At 42.4% G+C, this 22654-nt stretch overlaps 1 protein-coding gene across 3 annotated transcripts in view; it reads left to right on the forward strand.

The window, feature by feature from the left end:
• MTMR12 (myotubularin related protein 12) overlaps positions 1 to 22654 on the forward strand; it is a 101638-nt gene that overhangs the window by 69874 nt on the left and 9110 nt on the right. For all 3 annotated transcript variants that reach the window (XM_039469759.2, XM_074386792.1, XM_039469763.2), the window contains exons 8-13: positions 2851 to 2926; positions 10340 to 10446; positions 11081 to 11205; positions 14163 to 14241; positions 16584 to 16654; positions 19500 to 19672. In XM_039469759.2, the coding sequence (XP_039325693.1) occupies positions 2851 to 2926; positions 10340 to 10446; positions 11081 to 11205; positions 14163 to 14241; positions 16584 to 16654; positions 19500 to 19672 (631 nt within the window). The remainder of the gene's footprint in view (positions 1 to 2850; positions 2927 to 10339; positions 10447 to 11080; positions 11206 to 14162; positions 14242 to 16583; positions 16655 to 19499; positions 19673 to 22654) is intronic.

Genomic DNA, 22654 nt, shown 5'->3' on the forward strand with positions numbered 1-22654 from the left:
ACAGGCTGGGTGTGGCGGTTCATGCCTGTAATCCCAGCACTTTGGGAAGCTGAGGTGGGTGGATCACAAGGTCAGGAGTTCAAGACCAGCCTGGCCAATATGATGGAACTACATTTCTGCTAAAAATACAAAAATTAGCTGGATGTGGTGGTGCATACCTATAGTCCCAGCTGCTCAGAACGCTGAGGCAGGAGAATCGCTTGAACCTGGGAAGCAGAGGTTGCAGTGAGCCAAGATCATGCCACTGCACTCCAACCTGGGTGAAAGAGCAAGACTCCATCTCAAAAATTCAGTTACAGTTCAGATATTCCCCAGTGTCTTAATGAATTTTTAACCCGTTTTCTCTGTCATCTTTTTAATCTGTTTTTTTAAGTAGTCAAAATTCAGTGAAATTGATAGGTTTCTTAAATTGCTTCATCTGTAGATTCTCGAGCCAACAATGTTTTTCTTGCAGTGTATTGAAGAAACTTGACTGATAGTTTTCCACAGTCTGGGTTTTAATGATCACACCCCACGGTGATATTTATTTGTTGCTCCATCTCCTGTGAATTGATTACATCACTCATATATCATGCATTGAAATGCCATGCGAATACAAATTTTCCATTGTAACTTAACACCATAAGCACCTTATTGCTTGTGAGGCTTTATTTCAAGCCTCTTTCTTTATTTCTCTCCCTCTTTGAGGGGCAGATGTTTACAGATGCTTATAGATTCACAGTGGTGGAAACTTAGGCAGTTTTCTTATTAACAGAAACCTACATCTGCTGCCTAAGAGATGATGTCCCCATGTAACTTTGATCTCTGCAACTCTGAAACCCAATTCTACCATGTCCTACTACTTAACAAGTTTGTTCTTTTTAGAGACTAAATTTTCTCCATAGACGTTGAAGTCCCACTGCTTGGGTTCAGGTCCCAGCTGTACTGTATGCTAACTAGTTGTATACCCAGGGAAGAGTCTTAGCAGCGTTGTGTCTCAGTTTCTTTATCTGTAAGATGGAAATAATATTGCATATCTCATAGAATTATTGGGAGGATTAAATGGATAAATAAGGTTAAGTACTATTAATAAGTACATTAAATAAGAAATGGTGTTGGGAAAACTGGCTAGCCATGTGCAGGAAGCAGAAACAGGACCCCTTCCTGACACTTTACACCAAAATTAACTCCAGATGAATTAAAGACTTAAACATCAGACCTAACACCATAAAAACCCTAGAAGAAAATCTAGGCAAAACCATTCAGGACATAGGCGTAGGCAAGGACTTCATGACCAAAACACCAAAAGCAATGGCAACAAAAGCCAAAATAGACAAATGGGACCTAATCAAACTCTACAGCTTTTGCACGGCAAAAGAAACAGTCAGTAGAGTGAATCGCAACCAACAGAATGGGAAAAAATTTTTGCAGTCTACCCATCTGACAAGGGGCTGATATCCAGAATTTACAAAGAACTAAAACAGATCTACAAGAAAAAAACAAACAAACCCATTCAAAAGTGGGCGAAGGATATGAACAGACACTTTACAAAAGAAGACATACGGGAAGCCAACAAACATATGAAAAAATGCTCATCATCACTGGTCATTAAAGAAATGCAAATCAAAACCACACTGAGATACCATCTCACACCAGCTAGAATGGCGATCATTAAAAAATCTGGAGACAACAGATGCTGGAGAGGATGTGGAGAAATAGGAACACTTTTACACTGTTGGTGGGAGTGTAAATTAATTCAACCATTGTGGAAGACAGTGTGGCAATTCCTCAATGACCTAAAAATAGAAATCCCATTTGACCCAGCAATCCCATTACTGGATATATATCCAAAGGATTATAAATCATTCTACTATTAGGACACATGCACACAAATGTTCATTGCAGCACTGTTTACAATAGCAAAGACCTGGAACCAACCCAAATGCCCATCGATGATAGACTGGATAGGGAAAATGTGGTACATATACACCATGGAATATTATGCAGACATCAAAAACGATGAGTTCCTGTCCTTTGTAGGGACATGGATGAACCTGGAAACCATCATTCTCAGCAAACTGACACAAGAGCAGAAAATCAAACACCGCATGTTCTCACTCATAGGCAGGTGTTGAACAATGAGAACACGTGGACACAGGGAGGGGAGCACTACACACTGGGGTCCGTTGCAGGGAAATGGGGGAGGGATGGGGGGGTGGGGAGGTGGGAAGAGATAGCATGGAGAGAAATGACAGATACAGGTGAGGGGAAGGAAGGCAGCAAACCACACTGCCATGTGTGTACCTATGCAACAATCTTGCATGTTCTTCACATGTACCCCAAAACCTAAAATGCAATAAAAATAAATAAAAAATAAAAAATAAAAAGTAAAAAAAAAAAAAAAAGAAATGTTAAGTAATTTGAACAGTGGTTGTCACACAGTAACACTTAAATGTTCTTGTCAGAGCACTTGATAAAGTATCTGGGCAGCAGTCATCATAATTAATGTTTTTCCTATTAGTTTAACTGAAAACAACACAGATGCTTATATGGTTACTATATGGTGAGAACAATACTCCTAATTTCAGAGTTCTATGCTTTTAGGTATCATATTTTCCTATCGCCTCATTTCTGAAAGAGGAAACAGACCCAGAGAGGTAGAATAACTTAACGTAGGGTTGTACAGAATCACGGGCAGAGCTACAGTTTGAACTTAGATTCCCAATTGATTTATCACATGGAGAGCAGCAGTTCCTCTGAGCTGGTTCTCAACAGGGAAATATGGTCCCTTTTGCTTAACACTCTGCTTGTATTCATTGAAGTTGAGCTTTCATATTTTGTGAATTAACTGATGACATTTCTTTCTTCTAGATTGCCAGCATACTTTGTTATCCCTACCCCTCTTCCTGAAGAGAATGTACAGCGTTTTCAGGGTCACGGCATACCAGTAAGTGCATCTGGGAACCCTAAGAGGCGTGGGTCATGTGTTGGTCTATCCTGGCAAGATGATCCTACTGAAAGCCCTTGGCCTTGGTTCTAGAGTTTGTTTTCAGTCTAAGAGCAATCCAAAAATATCTTAGGGACTCCCTAGAGGAGTCTTTTAAATGTGATTGGGACAGAGTTCTAAAGTTTTCACAAATGCACTTGAGTTTTTTAGCAGAGACATTAACAGAGCTTTAACAGGATCATAGATCTGTGTGGTGTTGAAAGCAAGCCTGCTTTAACACCTAAATAATTTTGAACCTGAGCCAAACCACACCAAGGGTAGTAGGTTTTAAGCTTCTTTTTGGCCTACACTTTTAATCTTTGTATGGGTGTGGTGCTGTTTTCTCCCGGAGACAACATGGAGTGCTTCTTAGTTTTCACAGAATAGAGTGGGATTGGAGCCATGTTTAATGTGTCACTGATCAAAGAAAGCAAGACTCTGGCAGTTACTCCAGTTTCTAATTGATAGTTGGGAATTGCCAGGCCTGCAGGGTATTTAGTAAGGAATGAGAATTATAAATAAGTGCTATGCTGCGTGCACAGCTGGTTCACTGAAAGGGTCACTCCCATATGGGTGGAGGTATGGTTAAGCAGGGGTCAAATGCCCAGAAGCCCATGGAGGCCAAGCAGGTAATGAGTATGACCTTACAGTGAACAAGAGACCCTTAGCCTGGTCTAGGGGGACATCTCTTCAGTGCTAGCCAGTATGTGCCACATGGGAGTATGAGCCAAGTGTTGCAGATGTCCTGATTTTTCAGGAGAAGCGATAGATACAGATTTTTTTTTTTTTTTAGATGGAGTTTCACTCTTGTTGCCCAGGCTGGAGTGCAATGATGCAATCTCTGCTCACTGCAGCCTCTGCTTCCTGAGTTCAAGAAATAATCCTACCTCAGCCTCCCAAGTAGCTGGGATTACAAGCGCCCACCACCAGGCCTGGCTAATTTTTTTTTTTTTCCAAGACAGAGTTTTGCCTTTGTTTCCCAGGCTGAAGTGCAGTGGTGCAATCTCAGCTCACTGCATTCTCCACCTCCTGGGTTCAAGCGATTCTCCTGCCTCAGCCTCCCGAGTAGCTGGGATTACAGGTGTACACCACCACACCTGGCTAATTTTTGTATTTTTAATAGAGACTGGGTTTTACCATGTTGTTTAGGCTGGTCTTGAACTCCTCACCTCGTGATCTGCCCTTCTCAGCCCCCCAAAGTGCTGGGATTACAGGCGTGAGCCACTGTGCCCAGGCCTAATTGTTTGTGTTTTTAGTAGAGATGGAGTTTCACCATGTTAGCCAGGCTGGTCTCAAACTCATGGCCTCAGGTGATCTGCCCACCTTGACCTACCAAAGTATGGTATTACAGGCATAAGCCACTGCACCTGGCCTAGATACATATTTTTATGTGAAGTTTTCCTGATTTCTAAATATATGCCACTGATTCAGATGTTTAAAAGCATGTTTTTGGGCAAGAGTTGGTCACAATGAACAAAATCCATAATTTTTAGTTCTTTATTAAGCACATTCTCAAGTGAAACATTTTTTTTTTTCCTGCTGGTGTAGCAGTGAAGAATACAGTGAACATCAGTACAGTTGGGTGGTCCTGCCCCGATTGGTACTGTCACCAGCAGTTTTACCACCACTGCTTTTGTTCCATCTGTCTTGGTATGATTATGAAAATAGCTGTGGCCTCTCCAACTACCTGAAAGGATCTTGAGACTTCCCAGGGTAGTGTATCCTACACTTTGAAAATGGATGCTTTAGAGGAATGAAAATGAAGGTCTCGTTCAGTCTTTCATAGAGGGATCTAGAAAAGAGGGTATGCTCTGTGGGAAGAAACAGAGATGAACTGTTCACATTTGTAGGAGCAGGCTGCTTCCGTATCCATGCAGTGTATGAAATGTAGATACTCTGTATTCTAGCCAGGCCTTGGGCCTGAGAACTGGCAAATGCTCTAGTAAGATTTGAGGAGGCTGAGGCATTACTTTGATAGAAACTGTGGGAAGTGCAGGGCGTAGTGGCTCATGCCTATCATGCCAGCACTTTGGGAGGCTGAGACAGGCAGATCTCTTGAAACCAGGAGTTTGAGACCAGCATGGCCAACATGGTGAAACTCCATTTCTACTAAAAAATTTTTTTAAATTAGCCTGGTAGGGTGGTACATGCACATAGTCCCAGCTACTCTGGAGGCTTGAGGTGGGAGGATCCCTTAAGCCAGGAGTTGGAAGCTGCAGTGAACTGGGATCACACCACTGCACTCTAGCCTGAGCAACAGAGTAAGACTGTCTCGAAAAGAAAAGAAAACTGTCAGAAGGTATTCTCACTTCATTAGATCTTCCTGTATTTATAAGTCCTAAAACTTACAGTGGAGTTTGTGTGAATGGACAGCAAAAAAGTATTACACAAGATGGAATTTATACATCTCCCCAGGAAACATAGAGCCCTCAATCTTTCTCTTTCTCCCTCTTTTTTAACATAAAATTTTCATTTGACTGGAACATTAAGATCACCAGAAATGGCCTTAAGTAAATTAAAAGGTAATTTATTTTATATTTGGAATTGGTGAAATGATGTACCTTAACCTAGAGCAGGCGTCCCCAAACTTTTTACACAGGGGGCCAGTTCACTGTCCCTCAGACCGTTGGAGGGCCGCCACATACTGTGCTCCTCTCACTAACCACCAATGAAGGAGGTGCCCCTTCCTGAAGTGTGGCGGGGGGCTGGATAAATGGCCTCGGGGCCGCATGCAGCCTGCGGGCCGTAGTTTGGGGACGCCTGACATAGAGTACCCAGTCCTTTTAAATGTACCCAGTACCACTATAGCCTCTTGTTTTTATTTTTGTTTAAGACAGGATTTCTCAACCTAGACACTATGGACATTTTAGGCCAGGTAATTCTTTGTTGTGGAGGCTGTTATTATAAAATATATAACATCAGCAATGCCAGTAGCACTCCCTGAGGTGCCAGTAACACCTCTGTCCTGTGAGTTGTGACAACCAACAAATATGTTGAGACATTGCCAAATAGTCCTCTCGTGGGTGGGGTGCCAGACACAAAATGCAGATTGAAAACCCCTGCTTTAGGTGATCTGGACTGTTTCCTGTTTAGCATATGTCTCCTCTGACTCTAAAGAGACTGACAGAAAATGTGACAACTTGGTGGCATGAAGTGTGTATAAGCCCCTCTCTGGCCACATCTTTACCTTGTCCTTCTTTCTGTCATTCCTATTGAACCTACTCATGTTTACACTTATTCTCCGTGCTTATTTTTGTTGTTAAGCAGGTAAGAACATCAAACTATTTTCTCTTAAACCAGATATTTAAGAGATTTGCAAAAATATAAAACAATGCCATTTATCTTCCTATATGTTTTTGGGTGGAAAATATTTACAGTAATAAGTAATTGGTAATTACTGTTTAAAATGAATTAATATTTTTAAAGTTTGTCCGTTTTAATTTCTAATGTGGTAAATATCAATAGCTATAGTTCATGTGGATACAAGTTCTTCAGTGTCCTCAATAATTTTTAAGAACATAAAAGGGTCTAAGACCAAAAAGTTTGAGACCCGTTAATCTTCCAGATTGCATGTTCATACATTTTCTCTAGGACCTGATATATAAGCACCCAAATCAATAGTAACAGGTAATTTGCAGTAGGCACATAGGAAGCTAAGATTGAAGAGATAGTTGGGGGCTAGATTATGAATAACCGGTCTTTCATTTCATTTGTTTCATTTCAATCTTTAAAAATTGTGGTAAAATACACGTAACATAAAATTTCCCGTTAGTGACATTTAGCACATTCACAATGTTGTGCAGCCATTACCACAGTCTGTTCCAGAACATTTCCATATCTCCATGCTGTTTATGCTGGCTTTTCACCCAGTCTTTTCTCTCCTGCCTTCACTTGTTTTCAGGGAAGACCTGTGTAATCAGTCAGTTCATACATGTGCTTGCCACTATTCTGAAGGCTTTGGCTGCTGTTCTTCAACCCTGAGTATCTTTTTCTTTTTCCTCTGGGGCAAATGAACATTGCTATGGATTATTCAAACTAAGCAGCAAACTGTGCTTAACGGGACCCATGAAAACTGTCAGTGCCTTGCCTCAGCTGGGTCTTCCTCCCACCCAGCCATATTCTGTGTAACTCATCCTTTTGGTTCCTATGTCATTGTTCTCTGGGTGAACAGGTTTTCATCCTACAAGTTTTTTGTATCATTCTTAACTCTCAGTGACGACCTTTCCCCTAGTCCCGCAGGATCCAGAACAGCAACAAGAACTCCCTCGGCTTCCTTCTTCTCAACCTCCTGTTGTTTCTCTCTGGGCTCCTGTTTCCTTCGTACATAATCTGGATCTCTGTCTGGGCTCTTGTTTGCCTTGTTTGGAGTCCAGTTCCATGGACCTTCCCTCTTCCATGGCTGCCTTTCCCAAGTCTATTCTGCTGTCTGTTCTTGAAGACATCCTCTGTCTCCCTTAACCTGAGGCACTTCCTTAGTAGTCAAGCAGCTATCTTCTTCTGCCCTGTACTGCCAAGCGTATTTAAAGAGTCTATACTTATTTTCTCTACTCATTTCTTGTTGCAGCATGACTCGTACTCCCCACATACCGTGGACATTTCCCACGCAGAAGTCCTTAAGCCCTGTGCAGCCCCACTTCCCCACATCACTGCAGTTTTTATTTTTTGGTTTGTTGTTGTTGTTGTTGTTGTTGTTGTTGTTGTTGTTTATACCAACCATACCATTAGCACACAACATTGCAGTTTTTGACTCTGATTACATTTTTTAATTTCCTGTCCTGGCTTTGGAAACACTATACTCCCTTGGCCTGCTGACCTCCTTCATGATCCTTTCCTGCTTACTTACACTGCCTTCTGCCTCAGATTGTAGATGTTCTCTTAAAGCTGTTTTTGACTCTTATTAAGAGAGGGACCTTAAAATCTACCAAATAATGAGTAATCCTTTAAAAAAAAAAATTAACAAACTGTGATTCTTGCCTATGAAGTTATACTAAGAACTCTGGCCCTCATAGTTCCCAGAGAGAAATTGCAGCAGTAGAAGACTTTTTGCTCACTTTCTGTGAGAAGGCTCTCTGACCAAGAACATTGCTTGTTTCTATTTACTGTTTCACACAGAGAATAATAAGGGAGTTGGCCCTTCACGCGTCAGGTGAGGTGAGACTTTTATGATTGGAAGTTACTACATGCGCCCCAGATGGAAAATGAGTTATAGTTGGATATCACCAAGGGACTATGCTTTCTGCCCCTTCTGCTCCAGAAGAGGAGATAAAGAGGGCTAAGAACGCTTAGTTTCTTAGAACTCAGCATCCAGTTATGGCTAAGAGTATCTCCCCCCTTAACCAAGTGAGTTGTGCCAACTAAGGGGGCACAATTTCCTGGGCACCAACATATCACTACGTTTGGCAGAGAGCTGAAAACTGTATGGTTGTTACTGCACACCACTTAGCATGGCATTGAGAAAGGGAATACAAGAGCAGCAAAGGGCCCTTTGATTATCTCAGTGTTCTAACACTTCCGCCTCATCATGAATCTTAATGTATGGCTTGGCCCCAAGTGAGGAGTTGTTGCTGATTTCAGCAGTTCTAAAGCAATTCTGTGTTGCTCTGTCCTTGCTCTCTGTGTGGGGTCATCTCCCCCACTGCAGCAGGCCATCAGCTCCCACGTCTAGAGCTCCAGACCTGCTTTCCTCTCATTTGAGGGGCCTCCTGAGTGTCTCCACATGGATGTCCTGTTGGTACTAGACACCCAATATACCCAGTGCTGATTCTATTATCTTCCCCAGAAATCCCAAACCAGTTCCCCTTTGTGATTTTCTAAGTGTAGTGCACAATATCACCTGGATTGTCACGCTGATCTCTGACTCTCGGTCTAGGCTACTGCTAGCATATCCAATGTATGGTTTACACCTGGCAGATGAATGGCAAAAAGGTGCCCCCTCTGGGCAGCTGAATTATAAAAGGTCTTTCTTTCCTCCAGGTTTACCTTTGATCCCAGGCCAATGGCTTGGCCAGCACAGCAAGGGCTGGACCTTAGCCACTCTCAAGCACCTAGCCAGACTTTTATGCAGGGCTCAGAGTCCACAGCTGTACTCACCATCCAACCAGTCTGTCTGTCTCATCCATTCTAGGCTCCACTGGTAGGTTACTTGGCCCCAAGGTCAGTTCTAATCTCCCTTTGTTCCTGAAAAACAAAACCCCCAACTGTATCCCAAAAAAACCCTGAACTCCTTAACCTGTTGCCAAGGCAGAAAAAAGCCTAAACGGCCTGGCCTGCCACTTACGTCACTCATGTGACTTCTTCCTCCTTCCCCTTTTTTTGTTATTCCTTGAAATTTCTTTCTTCTGTTACATAATACATACTACCTTCTTTTATATTCCTAAGCTTATTTCCCTTCTGACACTTGAACCTCTGAAGGTAGACACGGTATCTTAGTATCTTTCTGCCCTCTCACAACCTAACAAGGTATGTTGCATGTCACAAGTCTTGCATTCAGTTATGTCAAATAGGTGACATGCCATTCTTTCTAGTGTGGATTTTCTCTCATGAGAGTTGCCCCCTTTTTGCCATCCATATACAACACAGCCTTTAGAATCACATTGCTGCTACTTTCTGTACAACTTGGGGAAGTCCTTCAGTCTCTTCAAGCCTCAGTTTCTTGCTATTAAGGGGGATAAAGATACCTATCACAGAGAGTTACCATAACAATTAAATGAGTTAATTCCTCACATGTAATACACTGCACTTGAATGATAGCTACTATCCTAATAATAATAATGTTGTTGGCCGGGCATAGTGGCTCACGCCTGTAATCCCAGCACTTTGGGAGGCCATGGTGGGCGGATTGCCTGAGTTCAGGAGTTCGCAACCAGCCTGGGCAACACAGTGAAACCCCATCTCTACTAAAATACAAAAAATTAGCTGGCATGGCAGCATGTGCCTGTGGCCACAGCTACTCAGGAGGCTGAGGCAGGAGAATTGCTTGAACCTAGGAAGCAGAGGTTGCAGTCAGCAGAGATCACACCACTGCACTCCAGCCTGCGCAAAAGACCGAGACACTGTCTCAAAAAAAAAATAAATAAATAAATAATAAAAAAATCATACTATTGTTATCATCTGGTTATCAAATGCAGATGATAAGTCAAAAGGTATATGTTAGACCTTAAGTCTGTGTCTGACTACCTAGACCTGTTTATTTTTTAAAACTAAATCATGCTTTTTCATTGTGACTAAATACTCCCAGGCTTAATAAAGTTGAGTATGTCCAGCCATTTCATACTGAAGTTACAAATTTCCATGTATGCATTTAAATGCTAAGCTCGTGTGTCCCCTGTTGGGTTGTGTTTATTATATCTGGTAAATCTTTATTTCTTTCTGCAGATATGGTGTTGGTCTTGCCACAATGGAAGTGCCCTTTTGAAAATGTCAGCACTGCCCAAAGAACAGGATGATGGCATTTTACAAATCCAAAAGAGCTTCTTAGATAGGTCAGTACTAGTAGTTCTACGTTTTGTTCTTATTCAGTTTGTGTTTTCCGAGAAGCAGGGAACAGCTCTTAGTAGTATGTGTGTTTCTGTTTACCTACTGGTAGCTTAGTGCTAGAGAAGTACAACTTATAGTGATTATTTTGAGTTAATTTGAAAGGAGTCAGTATAACATAATAATTAAGAATGTCACCTGCATTGTTTTTAGAGGTGCATGCTAAAGTCTTCAGCGGGGAGGTGACACGATGTCTGTAATGTTAACAGTTGTCAAATTTAGGTCATGGTACATGTCACTGTACTATTCTACTTTCTGCATGTTTCAAATTTTTTAAAAAGTAGATGAATTTAAAATTTAAAAAAAAAAAAAAGGAAAAGACTCAGAATCACATTGCCTTGATCCAAATCATGGCTCTATCAGTTTATAAATTGTATAATATTGGGCCAGGCAGTTTTACTCTGTGTACCTCCATTTCCACACCTGTTGACCGGGAACAGGAGTCCCAGACAATTGCCTGGTAGGTGAAGTTTAAATTGGAGAATGCCTACTGAGCCCTTAACACAGATCATGGCAAATTGTAAATCCTCAGGCAAAATTTGTGTTTGCTCTTCTAATCTCGTATTCCTTTTTGGTACCTAGAATTTACAAGACCATCCACAGGCCACCCTATGAAATTGTTAAAACTGAAGACCTGTCAAGCAACTTCCTATCCCTGCAGGAAATCCAGACTGCATACTCTAAGTTTAAGCAGCTGTTTCTGATAGGTGAGAGGAATACTGAGCAAAAACTTTGTGTCAGATGGGGAAAGTCATGCCATGCAGATCAGGTGAAAGTTGTTGCCTTTTTTCTGGGTTCCTTACCATAGTACGAAGAGCCCAGGGCTGCGATGTCATGGAGCCGGGGGTCTGGCTGCCATCACTACACTTCCCTCTCCATCTCTCTCCAGGCTTTTCCCCGCCTCTTTATTGTGGCAGTGATCACACAGCCACCCTTCTCTTCTCCCCTTTCCTCAACATACCAGTTGTCCAGTGGTGAGCATTTTGATTTCTTCCTTTAAAAGCTTTTGAACTATGTAGTATTTATATTTGTTGACTTGCAGTGATTTATAAAGTGAATGATGTTCATTTTCTTCAGTAGATTTTTTTCCCAAAGTGGAAATACTTTGTTTTTCCCATGATTGGGAATATACAGTTTCTAACAATATTAAAAGTTTTATCAGAAATGTACAAGGTAGAAAATGAAACATGCCAGTCCGAGCTACCCCGATGTTCCTGCCCAGGCTGCCTACTGGTGGTTCATGTTTAACTCTGCTCAGTCACTCATTGATTCTCTTCATTCTGGAATGAGTCTTTATGCTCCGAGATTTGTCATGCCTCTAGGTAACTTTTCCTCACTTGGACATTTTTTTTTTTTGAGTTAGGGTCTCACCTCTGTCATCCAGACTGGAGTGCAGTGGCACGATCACAACTCACTGCAACCTTAAAACTCGCAGGCTCAAGTGATCTTCCCACCTCTGCCTCCCAAGTAGCTGGGATTACAGGCACACACCCCCTCACCCGGCTAATTTTTGTATTTTTTTGTAATGACAGAGTCCCATAATGTTGCCCAGACTGATCTTGAACTCTAAGGCTCAAGCAGTCCTCCCACTTTGGCCTCGCAAAGTGCTGGGATTATAGGCATGAGTCATTGCCTGGACTAACTTGGACTTTTTAGCCTAGCAAATTCTTAACTATTTTAGGATTCGTTCAGTGACATTTATTCAGTTTGCATTGTACAAGAGGTCTTCAGAAAGTTCATGGAAAATGTATACTATACAAAAACTATGCATGCATTTCAAAACTTTTTTACCCCAAAATAATTCATACTAACTTGTAACATGCCTGAGCAGGATCTGGTTTGAAGAGCTGAGAAGGGTAAGATATTAGTTTGAAAACAGCCCCTATCAGAGCAACGCAAATTCTGCTAAAATTGAAGCAAAAACAAATACTGAATTTATGGTGAAGCTTGGATGGAAGAATGGCGAAATTATTGATGCTTCACAAGAGTTCATGGGGATAATGCCCCATAGAAATCAGCAGTTTACAAATGGACAACTCATTTTTAAGAAGGAGCAGATGATGTCAAAGATGAAGCCTGTAATGGCAAACTGTCCACATCAGTTTGCAAGGAAAAAATTAATCTTTTTTCTGCCTTAATTGAAGAGGACCAACAGCAGAAGAAACAATAGTCAACTCCATAGACATCTCAGATGGTTCAGCTTACACAATTCTGACTGAAGAGTTAAAGTTGAGCAAACCTACTTGCCGGGTGCAGTGACTCACGCGTGTAATCCCAACACTTTGGTAGGCTGAGACAGGCGGGGCACTTAAGTTCAGGAGTTTGAGACCAGCCTGGCCAACATGGTGAAACCCTATCTCTACTAAAAATACAAAAATTAGCCGGGCATGGTGGCAGGTGCCTGTAATTGCAGCTACTCCAGTGGGCTGAGGCAGGAGAGTGAATCCCGGAGGCAGGGGTTGCAGTCAGTCAAGATCATGCCATTGCACTCCAGCCTGGGTGACAAGAGTGAAGCTCCATCTCAAAAAATAAATAAAATATGTGTGTGTGTGTGTGTGTGTGTGTGTGTGTAGCCTTAAAGGGAATCCCTTTTTTTTTCCAGTTAATAATATAAAATAGACTGCAATGACATGGTTAAATTCCCAGGACCCTCAGTTCTTTAGGGGTGAACTAAATGGGTGGTATCATCTCTTATAAGAGTGTCTTAAACTTGATGGAGCTTATGTTGAGAAATAAAGTTTATATTTTTTATTTTCATCTTTTGATTCCATGTTTTCACATACTTTTAAAGTCCCTTGTGTACACTAACTATGCTGGCATTGGTGATAAAGAGGAATATAACACCAAGAGCTTATACCCTTGCAGGGGAAACAGCAATGTATGACTCTAACTCAAAACTAAAACATTACATGTTTACTGTTTAATAAAGGACACTCATTCTAGTTTTATTTCAATCACTCAGGACTTCCAGGTATATCTGCCTTTTCTTGATTTGAGTTTAAAACTTTTTTTTTATATTTTAGAAACAGGGTCTTGCTCTGTTGCCAAGGATGGGGTACAGTGGCACCATCATAGCTCACTGCAACCTCAGACTCCTGGCCTCAAGTGATCTTCCTGTCTCAGCCTCCCTAAGTGTTGGGATTATAGGCATGAGCCACAGCACCCAGCCTGAGTTTGCAACTTTTAAATACATTGGATTTCTGTAAGATTTAAGGTTCTCTGTTTTATAAGGCATGTAGCGGGGAGCCATGTCATGGTATACTGGGTGTAGGAACTTGTGCATTGAGATTCTAATAAAAATCAAGTCTGACCCTTAGGCTTTCATGGCATCAGGATATAGCAGCTTGGATGTCAACTATTTCTGCCTAAAACATGTTACTCTCTGTCGACTTATAGGATGAACCATGGCTTTGTGTATGCATTGTAGGAATTTTTTATTTCGGCAATAAAGATCTCTTTTTGATTACCACAACCTTCTAGAGACCTACAGCTCAAAAACCATTTCAGCAAAAGTTTTGAAATGGCCCTGAAGTCCTGTGCCTAGATTCTGCAGTTTGAGTCTGGACTGTTAATCTGAATGACACAGTTGAGTAGCACAGGATTTCTGTGGCAAGTATTTCAGTGAACAATGACATGATGTCTTTATTCCTTTTTCTTTTTTCAGATAACAGTACTGAATTTTGGGACACAGATATAAAATGGTTTTCTCTGTTGGAAAGTAGCAGCTGGCTTGACATAATCAGGTATTTCAAACCATTGTTTTATTCATGAATTTTACAGTTGTCTGGAGCTTGTTTGATATTTCACAGTTAAATATTCTTAGATACATGTTCTCTTCAGGGCTCAGCTAGATTTTACATTTGCTGCTTATTTCTGTGCACATTTGATAGGAATTTGTGAACATGCCACCTGGTTACAAGGAGATGTACTCTACAGACCAGGCATTGAAATACCACAGAAAGAGTGTGACAACCCAGAATTATCACTGAGGCAGCAGTGCTGACCTCTAGGGAGGAAACTGGGGGTGAGAACAGGAGTGATACTGACTTTTCACTGAATACCTTTTCGAATCTTTTATCTTATACATATATTATCTGTGTTTTTAAAAACGATGATTAGGCCAGGCGCAGTGGCTCACACCTGTAATCCCAGCACTTTGGGTGGCTGAGGCAAGCAGATCACCTGAGGTCAGGAGTTCGAGACCAGCCTGACCAACATGGAGAAACCTCATCTCTACTAAAAATACAAAAAATTAGCTGGGCATGGTGGTGCCTGCCTGTAATCTCAGCTACTCAGGAGGCTGAGGCAGGAGAATCGCCTAAACCTGGGAGGTGGAGATTGCGGTGAGCCAAGATCTCACCACTGCACTCCAGCCTGGGGCAACAAGAGTGAAACTCCATATCAAAGAAAAAAAAAAAACAAACATGATTAGGCTGGGCGCAGTGGCTCCTGCCTGTAATCCCAGCACTTTGGGAGGCCGAGGAGGGTGGATCACAAGGTCAGGAGATCGAGACCATCCTGGCTAACACGGTGAAACCCCATCTCTACTAAAAATACAAAAAATTAGCTGGGTATGGTGGCACTTGCCTGTAGTCCCAGCTACTTTGGGGGCTGAGGCAGGAGAATCACTTGAACCAAGGAGGCAGCAGTTGCAGTGAGCTGAGATTGCGCCACTGCACTCCAGCCTGGGTGACAGAGCAAGACTCCATCTCAAAACAGAAACAAAAACAAAAGCAAAAAAAACATGATTAATGTCAGTTAGTTATTTTTGGTTTGGGAGTTAGGTTGAGAGTTCCAGACAACAGAGTTATATATTGCCTTGCCTAAATTCTATATTAAGTAGCTGTTTCCTAATTTCTATACTGAGTGTTCTGTTCCTGTTAAATAAAGGAGATAACAGAGAAAGGTGCAAAACAGAAATGATGATCAGGGTGAGAGAAGAGCTCTCACGCTAGGCTACATTTCAGAAGGAAGAGCAGTGCTTCTTACTGCCTCACACGCATTCTCTCTCCATTCTGCAGTGAGTGTTGTGGAAAGGAGCCATGGTCCTCCAGACACTTAACTGCTTCAGATATCCTGCTACACCTCTCATAATTTGAATTTATAATGGCAGACAGTGATAAATGTTATAAAAGCAAAGAACCCTTCTTTGTGTGGGGTGGGCAGAGAAGAGTGAGCGTATGTAGGCAGATGAAGAGTCGGGGTGTGGGAAGGGAGGGTGGCTGGGTGGCAGGAGAAGACACCTCTGAGGCAGAGGACACCTTATGTGAAGGCTCCCAGTTATACATGAGAGACAAGTCAACGCTGGGAATAGCAGCAACAGTCACAAAGGGAATAACGTGTAGAGAGAGACAAAAAGGATTTCTGAGCATACTGGAGCTTTTTAGCCACAGTGATATATTCAGCAGGTCACCTTAAATAAAGCAATCTGGACATGTCTCACATTTTCCAGATATGGATTTTTATGAGTCTTGCTCACCAACAGACTCAGGCATGAGTTTTTAATAAGAATGTCTAGTTTAGAAATCACCTAGTGCCAGGTGCAGTGGCCACACCTGTAATCCCAGCACTTTGGGAGGCCAAGGCGGGCAGATCACCTGAGGCTGGGAGATCGAGACCATCTTGGCTAACACGGTGAAACTCTGTCTCTACTAAAAATACAAAAAATTAGCTGAGCGTGGTGGCACATGCCTGTAATCCCAGCTGCTTGGGAGGCTGAGGCAGGAGAATAGCTTGAACCCAGGAAGCGGAGGTTGAGGTGAGCCAAGATCACACCATTGCACTCCAGCCTGGGCAACAAAAGCAAAACTTCATCTCAAAAACAAATGGAAATCAACTAGGAGCATTTTCACATCAATTTTAGGATTTTCTTCTGAAGATTTTCAATTTCTAATGGGCAGGAGTTTATCCCAGTATCTAAATAATGTAAATGGTAATTAGTTTCTTTTCTGGAGGATTTTAATGTAGGGGAAAAAAAATAAGAGAGAAGACTGAAGATCAAGTCAGACTATCTGTAAAGTACATACTGTTTATGTTACCAAGCTCATGAACTAATGCCCCTTTTTCTTGTCTCTTTCCCATTTAGACGTTGCCTGAAGAAAGCAATAGAGATTACAGAATGTATGGAAGCACAGAACATGAACGTTCTTCTTTTAGGTAATATATATAAAACACAAAGGATGATTTCTACTTTTCTTCACTTGAGATTCAGTTTTTCTATATGTAGCTTTATGTATTTGGAAACAAAAGGAGTGAGATAGTGTAGAAATCCTATTCCTTTCCCCTAACCTTGGAATCCTTTGCCTTGGATTTCACTATTAGAGTTTAAAACACAATTCTTTCACTTCAAACTTGGCAGACCTATTCACAGTCCAAGAAGGAATTGTTTGGTATCTTTACCAAAGCTCACATTTCTTAATGTTTTGGATTTTGTTTTATATTAACTGAGCTCGGTTAAAGTTAAAATCTTTTCATAATCCTTCTTATATAAAGAGCTCCATGGATGACTTAGTTGTTATTTCTATATCTTTGTGTTTAACCACTTTATACAGTTACCATAGAAACTTGGTGGCCTGTGATTTCCTTTTCCTCAGTGGGTTTAACTTGCTGTACATGATGCAAACATTCAGATAAGGCGAGAGCAAGTGTCAACTACCACGCAATGAAGATTGGTGCCGTAACTAGTTAGAGCTAAGCTAAAACCTTACCTTCTGTTTAGAAATATTTTGTTTCGTATAGCCCCACACTGTAAATTAAGTAGATTGTCTTGTGCTTGATACCCTCAAGCTTTTCTCATTCTCTGAAACTACTCTCTAACTGTTGGCCCTAGGTTCTAAGGGCAGCCTGGAACGTGTGTCTTTCTGTGGCTTCTGTCCGTCTGATACTGGCTGACCGACTTAGATTTGAATACATTTATTGAGCCCCTGCCTTGTGCTGGGCTCTGTTCTTCTGTCTTCTAGACGTTTACAACCTAATGAGAGAGTTGCCTTAAGTATGCTATTGAAAAAGATCTAACCAGCAATGACAGAACAGAGCATTATTTGAGTATTGAGCAACTTGTGAAAAAGAGGAGGGATAAAGATTGGAGGTCTAAGGGATAGAAGGACTCAGGGCCAGAACGCATTAATCATAGAGTTGTATAAAGTGAAACCTGAATCTTTGACTGATGGAACTGAGACGTCCTTCACTCCTAGATGAACTACTGAATTGTCTCACCTCTGAAATCTCTTTTAGCCCCTCATCCCATTACCCTTAGGAGTATCATTAACACCCTTCAGATCTAAGAAGAAAATGTTCCTTAAAAATGAAACTTGTGGGCCGGGCGCAGTGGCTCAAGCCTGTAATCCCAGCACTTTGGGAGGCCGAGGCGGGTGGATCATGAGGTCAGGAGATCGAGACCATCCTTGTCAACATGGTGAAACCCCATCTCTACTAAAAATACAAAAAATTAGCTGGGCATGGTGGCACTTGCCTGTAATCCCAGCTACTCAGGAGGCTGAGGCAGGAGAATTGCCGGAACCCAGGAGGTGGAGGTTGCGGTGAGCCGAGATCGCGCCATTGCACTCCAGCCTGGGTAACAGGAGCAAACGCCGTCTCAAAAAAAAAAAAAAAAAAGTGAAATTTGTGGCTGGGCACAGTGGCTCATGCCTGTAATCCCAAAACTTACGGAGGCCGAGGCATGCAGATCACTTGGGGCCAGGAGTTCGAGACCAGCCTAGCCAACATGACGAAACCCCATCTCTACTAAATTAGCCAGGCGTGGTGCTGTGTGCCTATAATCCTGGCTTCTCGGGAGGCTGAGGCACAAGAATTGCTTTAACCTGGGAGGCAGAGGTTTCAGTGAGTCGAGATTGTGCCACTACACTCCAGCCTGGGTGACAGAGTGGGACTCTGTCTCAAAAAAAAAAAAAAAAAAAAAAAAAAACCTTATTTTGAAAACTGATAACACTAGGTGACAAAAATAAAAATCTATTTGTCTGTAACCCATGTCATCCCATAGCTGAGGTTTGTTTCCTGGAGGGAGAAGTGTAAGCTTGGACCCAAAGTGCTCTGTGATAATAGGAGTCCAAATGAGAGAGTTATCACAGTATGAGCACCTCCTAGTTACAATTCGTTCTTAAGTTTCTCTAATGCCAGTGACAACTAGCACCATCCTCCTCATGGGCATTTTTTAAAAAACAACTTGGGTCACACCTACTTTTGTAAAAGGGAAACTGGGATGTAGACTCTGACTTTTAGGATCTTAAAACTCTAAGGGATAAAGATGTGTGGTTCCTTTGCTCTAGCTCATGAACGTTAAACAAGTATGTGAGTGGACTTTTCATCAGATGGGTTTGGAAAGTGCATGAAAAGTGGGCATGTGGAAGTAAACCATGGCGAATTTGTCTCCTACGTTAGGAAGAGAAGCAGGCACCTCTGTGCTCCTCAAACAGGAAAGGACAGAGCCTTAGAGCTGAAAATAGAAATAAATTTGCTACAGTCAAGAAATATTCAACCTTCTCCAAAGTAGAGTTAGTGGAGGACTTAGGAATAGCAGAAGGGAGGTCTGAGGTGAGTTTGAGAAGCAGCTGAGCCGTGAAGCAGTGAGTTCAGTGACGGAGGCTTCCACACCCCAGGAAGGAAGGGCTTTAGTCTTGGCCTGTGGAAGCTGGCAGGTCATCATTAGGTAAATAATTCTACTGTCTCTGTAGGTGTGGCACACAGACCCCCACATGCTGAAAGTAGCTTTGCAGTGCTGCATTTATGTATTCAGTATGCAAATACATACTTAGTCCCAGTGTATGCCGGAACCTGTGCTAGACATGCTAGAGCAGTTCATCTCAGTCTGAAAACATAATCCTTTGTCATTGGCCCTTGCATTTAGGGAATAAGAGCATGACCATTAATAGTAGACCTTGGTGTTGGGAATCCTACTTTTAACTGTACAAGTGAGAGCATTCTGAAGCTGTCTAACATTTTATGCCCTCCTTCCTCTTTGCACTGCTGCTGGGGCCTTTCCTAGAGGAGAATGCGTCCGACCTCTGCTGTCTCATTTCCTCTCTGGTGCAACTGATGATGGACCCCCACTGCAGAACCAGAATTGGTTTCCAGAGCCTCATCCAAAAGGAGTGGGTCATGGGTGGCCACTGTTTCTTGGATCGCTGCAACCATCTCCGCCAGAATGACAAAGAAGAGGTAAGTTCCCTCACTGCAGACTGTTTCTGTCCTGGGGAGAACTATGCAGTCTCTTAATACCTGTCTTCAGATGTAGGGTTACTGCTTGCAAAGTGTAAGCCGAACAGGTTTGTTAAGAAAACTGGGATCATTACATTGTGTGATGACTTTGGATACTTTAAATGATAGTGAAACCTTTCTCAGAGGAAAGAGATATTAATAAGTATGTTCAGAGTTTTCTAAATTGTGTACATCAAAGTGTATACATATTTTATAGTGGGAATAATATTTGTTAATAAAACAAATATAAAGTAACTCAGTGAGGAAGACTTCTACCTTTTCTATTAAATTAGTCTTTGCAATGAATAGATATGCAAGGTGCAGGTTTTCTGCAGAAAATACAGGTTGAATATCCCTTATCTGAAAGTCGTGGGACCAGAAGTGTTTCAGATTTCAAATTGTTTTGGATTTTGGAATATTTCCACTCCATTACTGGTTGAGCATCCTTAATCCAAAAATTAGAGGCCAGGCATGGTGGTTTGCACCTGTAATCCTAGCAGTTTGGGAGAACAGGAGTTTGAAACCAGCCTAGGCAACATAGAGAGGCCCCGTCTCTACCAAAAAATAAAATAAACTGGCCATGGTGGTGCCTGACTACAGTCCTAGCTACTAGGGAGGGTGAGGTGAGAGGATTGCTTTAACCTGGGAGGTCAAGGCTGCAGTGAGCCATAATTGTGCTACTGCACTCCAGCCTGAGTGACAGTGAGACCTTGTCTCAAAATAAATGAAGTTCTTTTTTTTTTAAGTTTTGAATTTTGGAGCTAAATGATTTTAGATTTTGAGTCAATTTTTTTGTTTTGTTTTGTGTTATATGAGGCGGAGTCTTGTTCTGTTGCACAGGCTAAAGTGCAGTGGTGCAATCTCAGCTCACTGCAACCTCCACCTCTGCCTCCTGGGTTCAAGCTATTCTCCTGCCTCAGCCTCTGGAGTAATTGGCATTACAGGTGTGTGCCACCATGCCCAGCTAGTTTTTTGTATTTTTAGTAGAGATGGGGCTTCACCATGTTGCCCAGGCTGGTCTTGAACTCCTGATGTGACCCACCCACCTCAGCCTCCCAAAGGGCTGGGATTACAGGTGTGAGCCACCACACCCAGCCATTCAGTAAATTTTCCTTGCACATAATTTTTTTTAAATAAAGCACAGGGGGCAGGTGTGGTGGCTCATACCTGTAATCTCAGCACTTTGGAAGGTTGAGGCGGGTGGATCGTGAGGTCAGGAGATCGAGACCATCCTGACTAACATGGTGAAACCCCATCTCTACTAAAGTTACAAAAATTTAGCCAGGTGTGGGGGCACACACCTGTAGTCTCAGCTACTTGGGAGGCTGAGGCAGGAGAATTGCTTGAACCCAGGAGGCGGAGGTTGCAGTGAGCCAAGATCACACTACTGCACTCCAGCCTGGGTGACAGAGTGAGACTCTGTCTCAAAAAAAAAAAAAAAAAAAAGCAAGCACAGGGTTATGTTAATGCTACCTGTTACCAGGGCCTTAGTGGTAGCCTGTGTGGGGCTATGCCCACAGCCTCTTCTGCTTCTGTCTGGATGAATCACTCCAGGCCTGGGCCTCCAAGTTCAGGCACAGGAGAGTTAGCATTTGAGGTCACTTGGTGAAAATGAGTCCCCCAGATTGTGGTATACATGTCTAGGTGACAGCGTACACATTCCCTTGGCTGCCTTCTTGATGATTGGTAGAAAGAAAATTGAAAACAGACAAACTTTCTTTAATCAAATCACCTGCCAAGCAGTGTGACTTTTGGTTTTCATATTCCAGGTAGTCAGCATGTCTCTCTGCGGTGCAGAACAGTTTGATGCAGAATGCTGTGGGCAGAGCCATGGCTCCTGATGTCATGGGCTTGGTGGGTTCCTGGGGTGATCCAGGTGTCTCTCACTGAGCTAGATGGTTTCTTTCAGGCCTGGCCTGGACTCCTCTGTGTCCCATTGAGCTGAATAGAAATCACATCTTTCAGTCCAAGAAGGGACTTTAAGGAACTGATTTGAAAGGTTGATGGCATTTACATAACATGGTAGGCCGAGAGCCGATACTGTGTGGAGAAGAGTGTTTTTTTGGTTTGGTTTGTTTTTTGAGCTGGCGTTTTACTCTTGTTGCCCAGGCTGGAGTGCAATGGTGCGATCTTGGCTCACTGCAACCTCCGTCTCCCGGGTTCAAGAGATTCTCCTGCCTCAGCCTCCCAAGTAGCTGGGATTTCAGGCATATGCCACCATGCCCAGCTAATTTTATATTTTTAATAGAGACAGGATTTCTCCATGTTGGTCAGGCTGGTCTCGAACTCCTGACCTCAGGTGATTCACCTGCCTCGGCCTCCCAAAGTGCTGGGATTACAGGTGTGAGCCACGCCACCCGGCCTTGTTTTGTTTTTGAGACATGGTCTTGCTGTGTTGCTCAGGCTGGAATACAGTTGTGCAGTCATGGCTTGGCGCAGTTTCAACCCCCAGGGCTCAAGCAATCCTCCTGACTCAGCCTCCTGAGTAGCTGGGACTATAGGCTCGCACTACCATACCTAGCTAATTTTTGTGTTTTTTGTAGAGATGGATTTTGCCATGTTGCCCAGGTTGGTCTCAAACTTCTGGGCTCAGGAGATCATCCACCTGCCTCAGCCTCCCAAAATGCTGGAATTACAGGCATGAGCCACCATGCCTAGCCGTATGTTTTTGTATATCTTGAGAAAAGGGGGACTGGCAGGCACCATGTCTAATGGGGAAAGAGACTTAAGGTCTAAGAAGAGACCTGATCTACTGTTTACCCAGCTCTTGGAGAAGTCACTCATATTTTCTTAGCCTGTTGCCTTGCCTGTACAGTGCAGTTCAGATATTTTCTATTTAATGATACTGTGCATAAAATGAAGTGTGAAATAAAGTTGCTGTACAAATGTTTCTTTGCATCTCAACATGGACATATTGGAGTTTTGTAGGAAAGTTGGGTGGTG

The sequence above is a fragment of the Saimiri boliviensis genome, chromosome 1, assembly GCF_048565385.1.
Source record: "Saimiri boliviensis isolate mSaiBol1 chromosome 1, mSaiBol1.pri, whole genome shotgun sequence".
In the NCBI taxonomy this organism is placed as follows: domain Eukaryota; kingdom Metazoa; phylum Chordata; class Mammalia; order Primates; family Cebidae; genus Saimiri; species Saimiri boliviensis.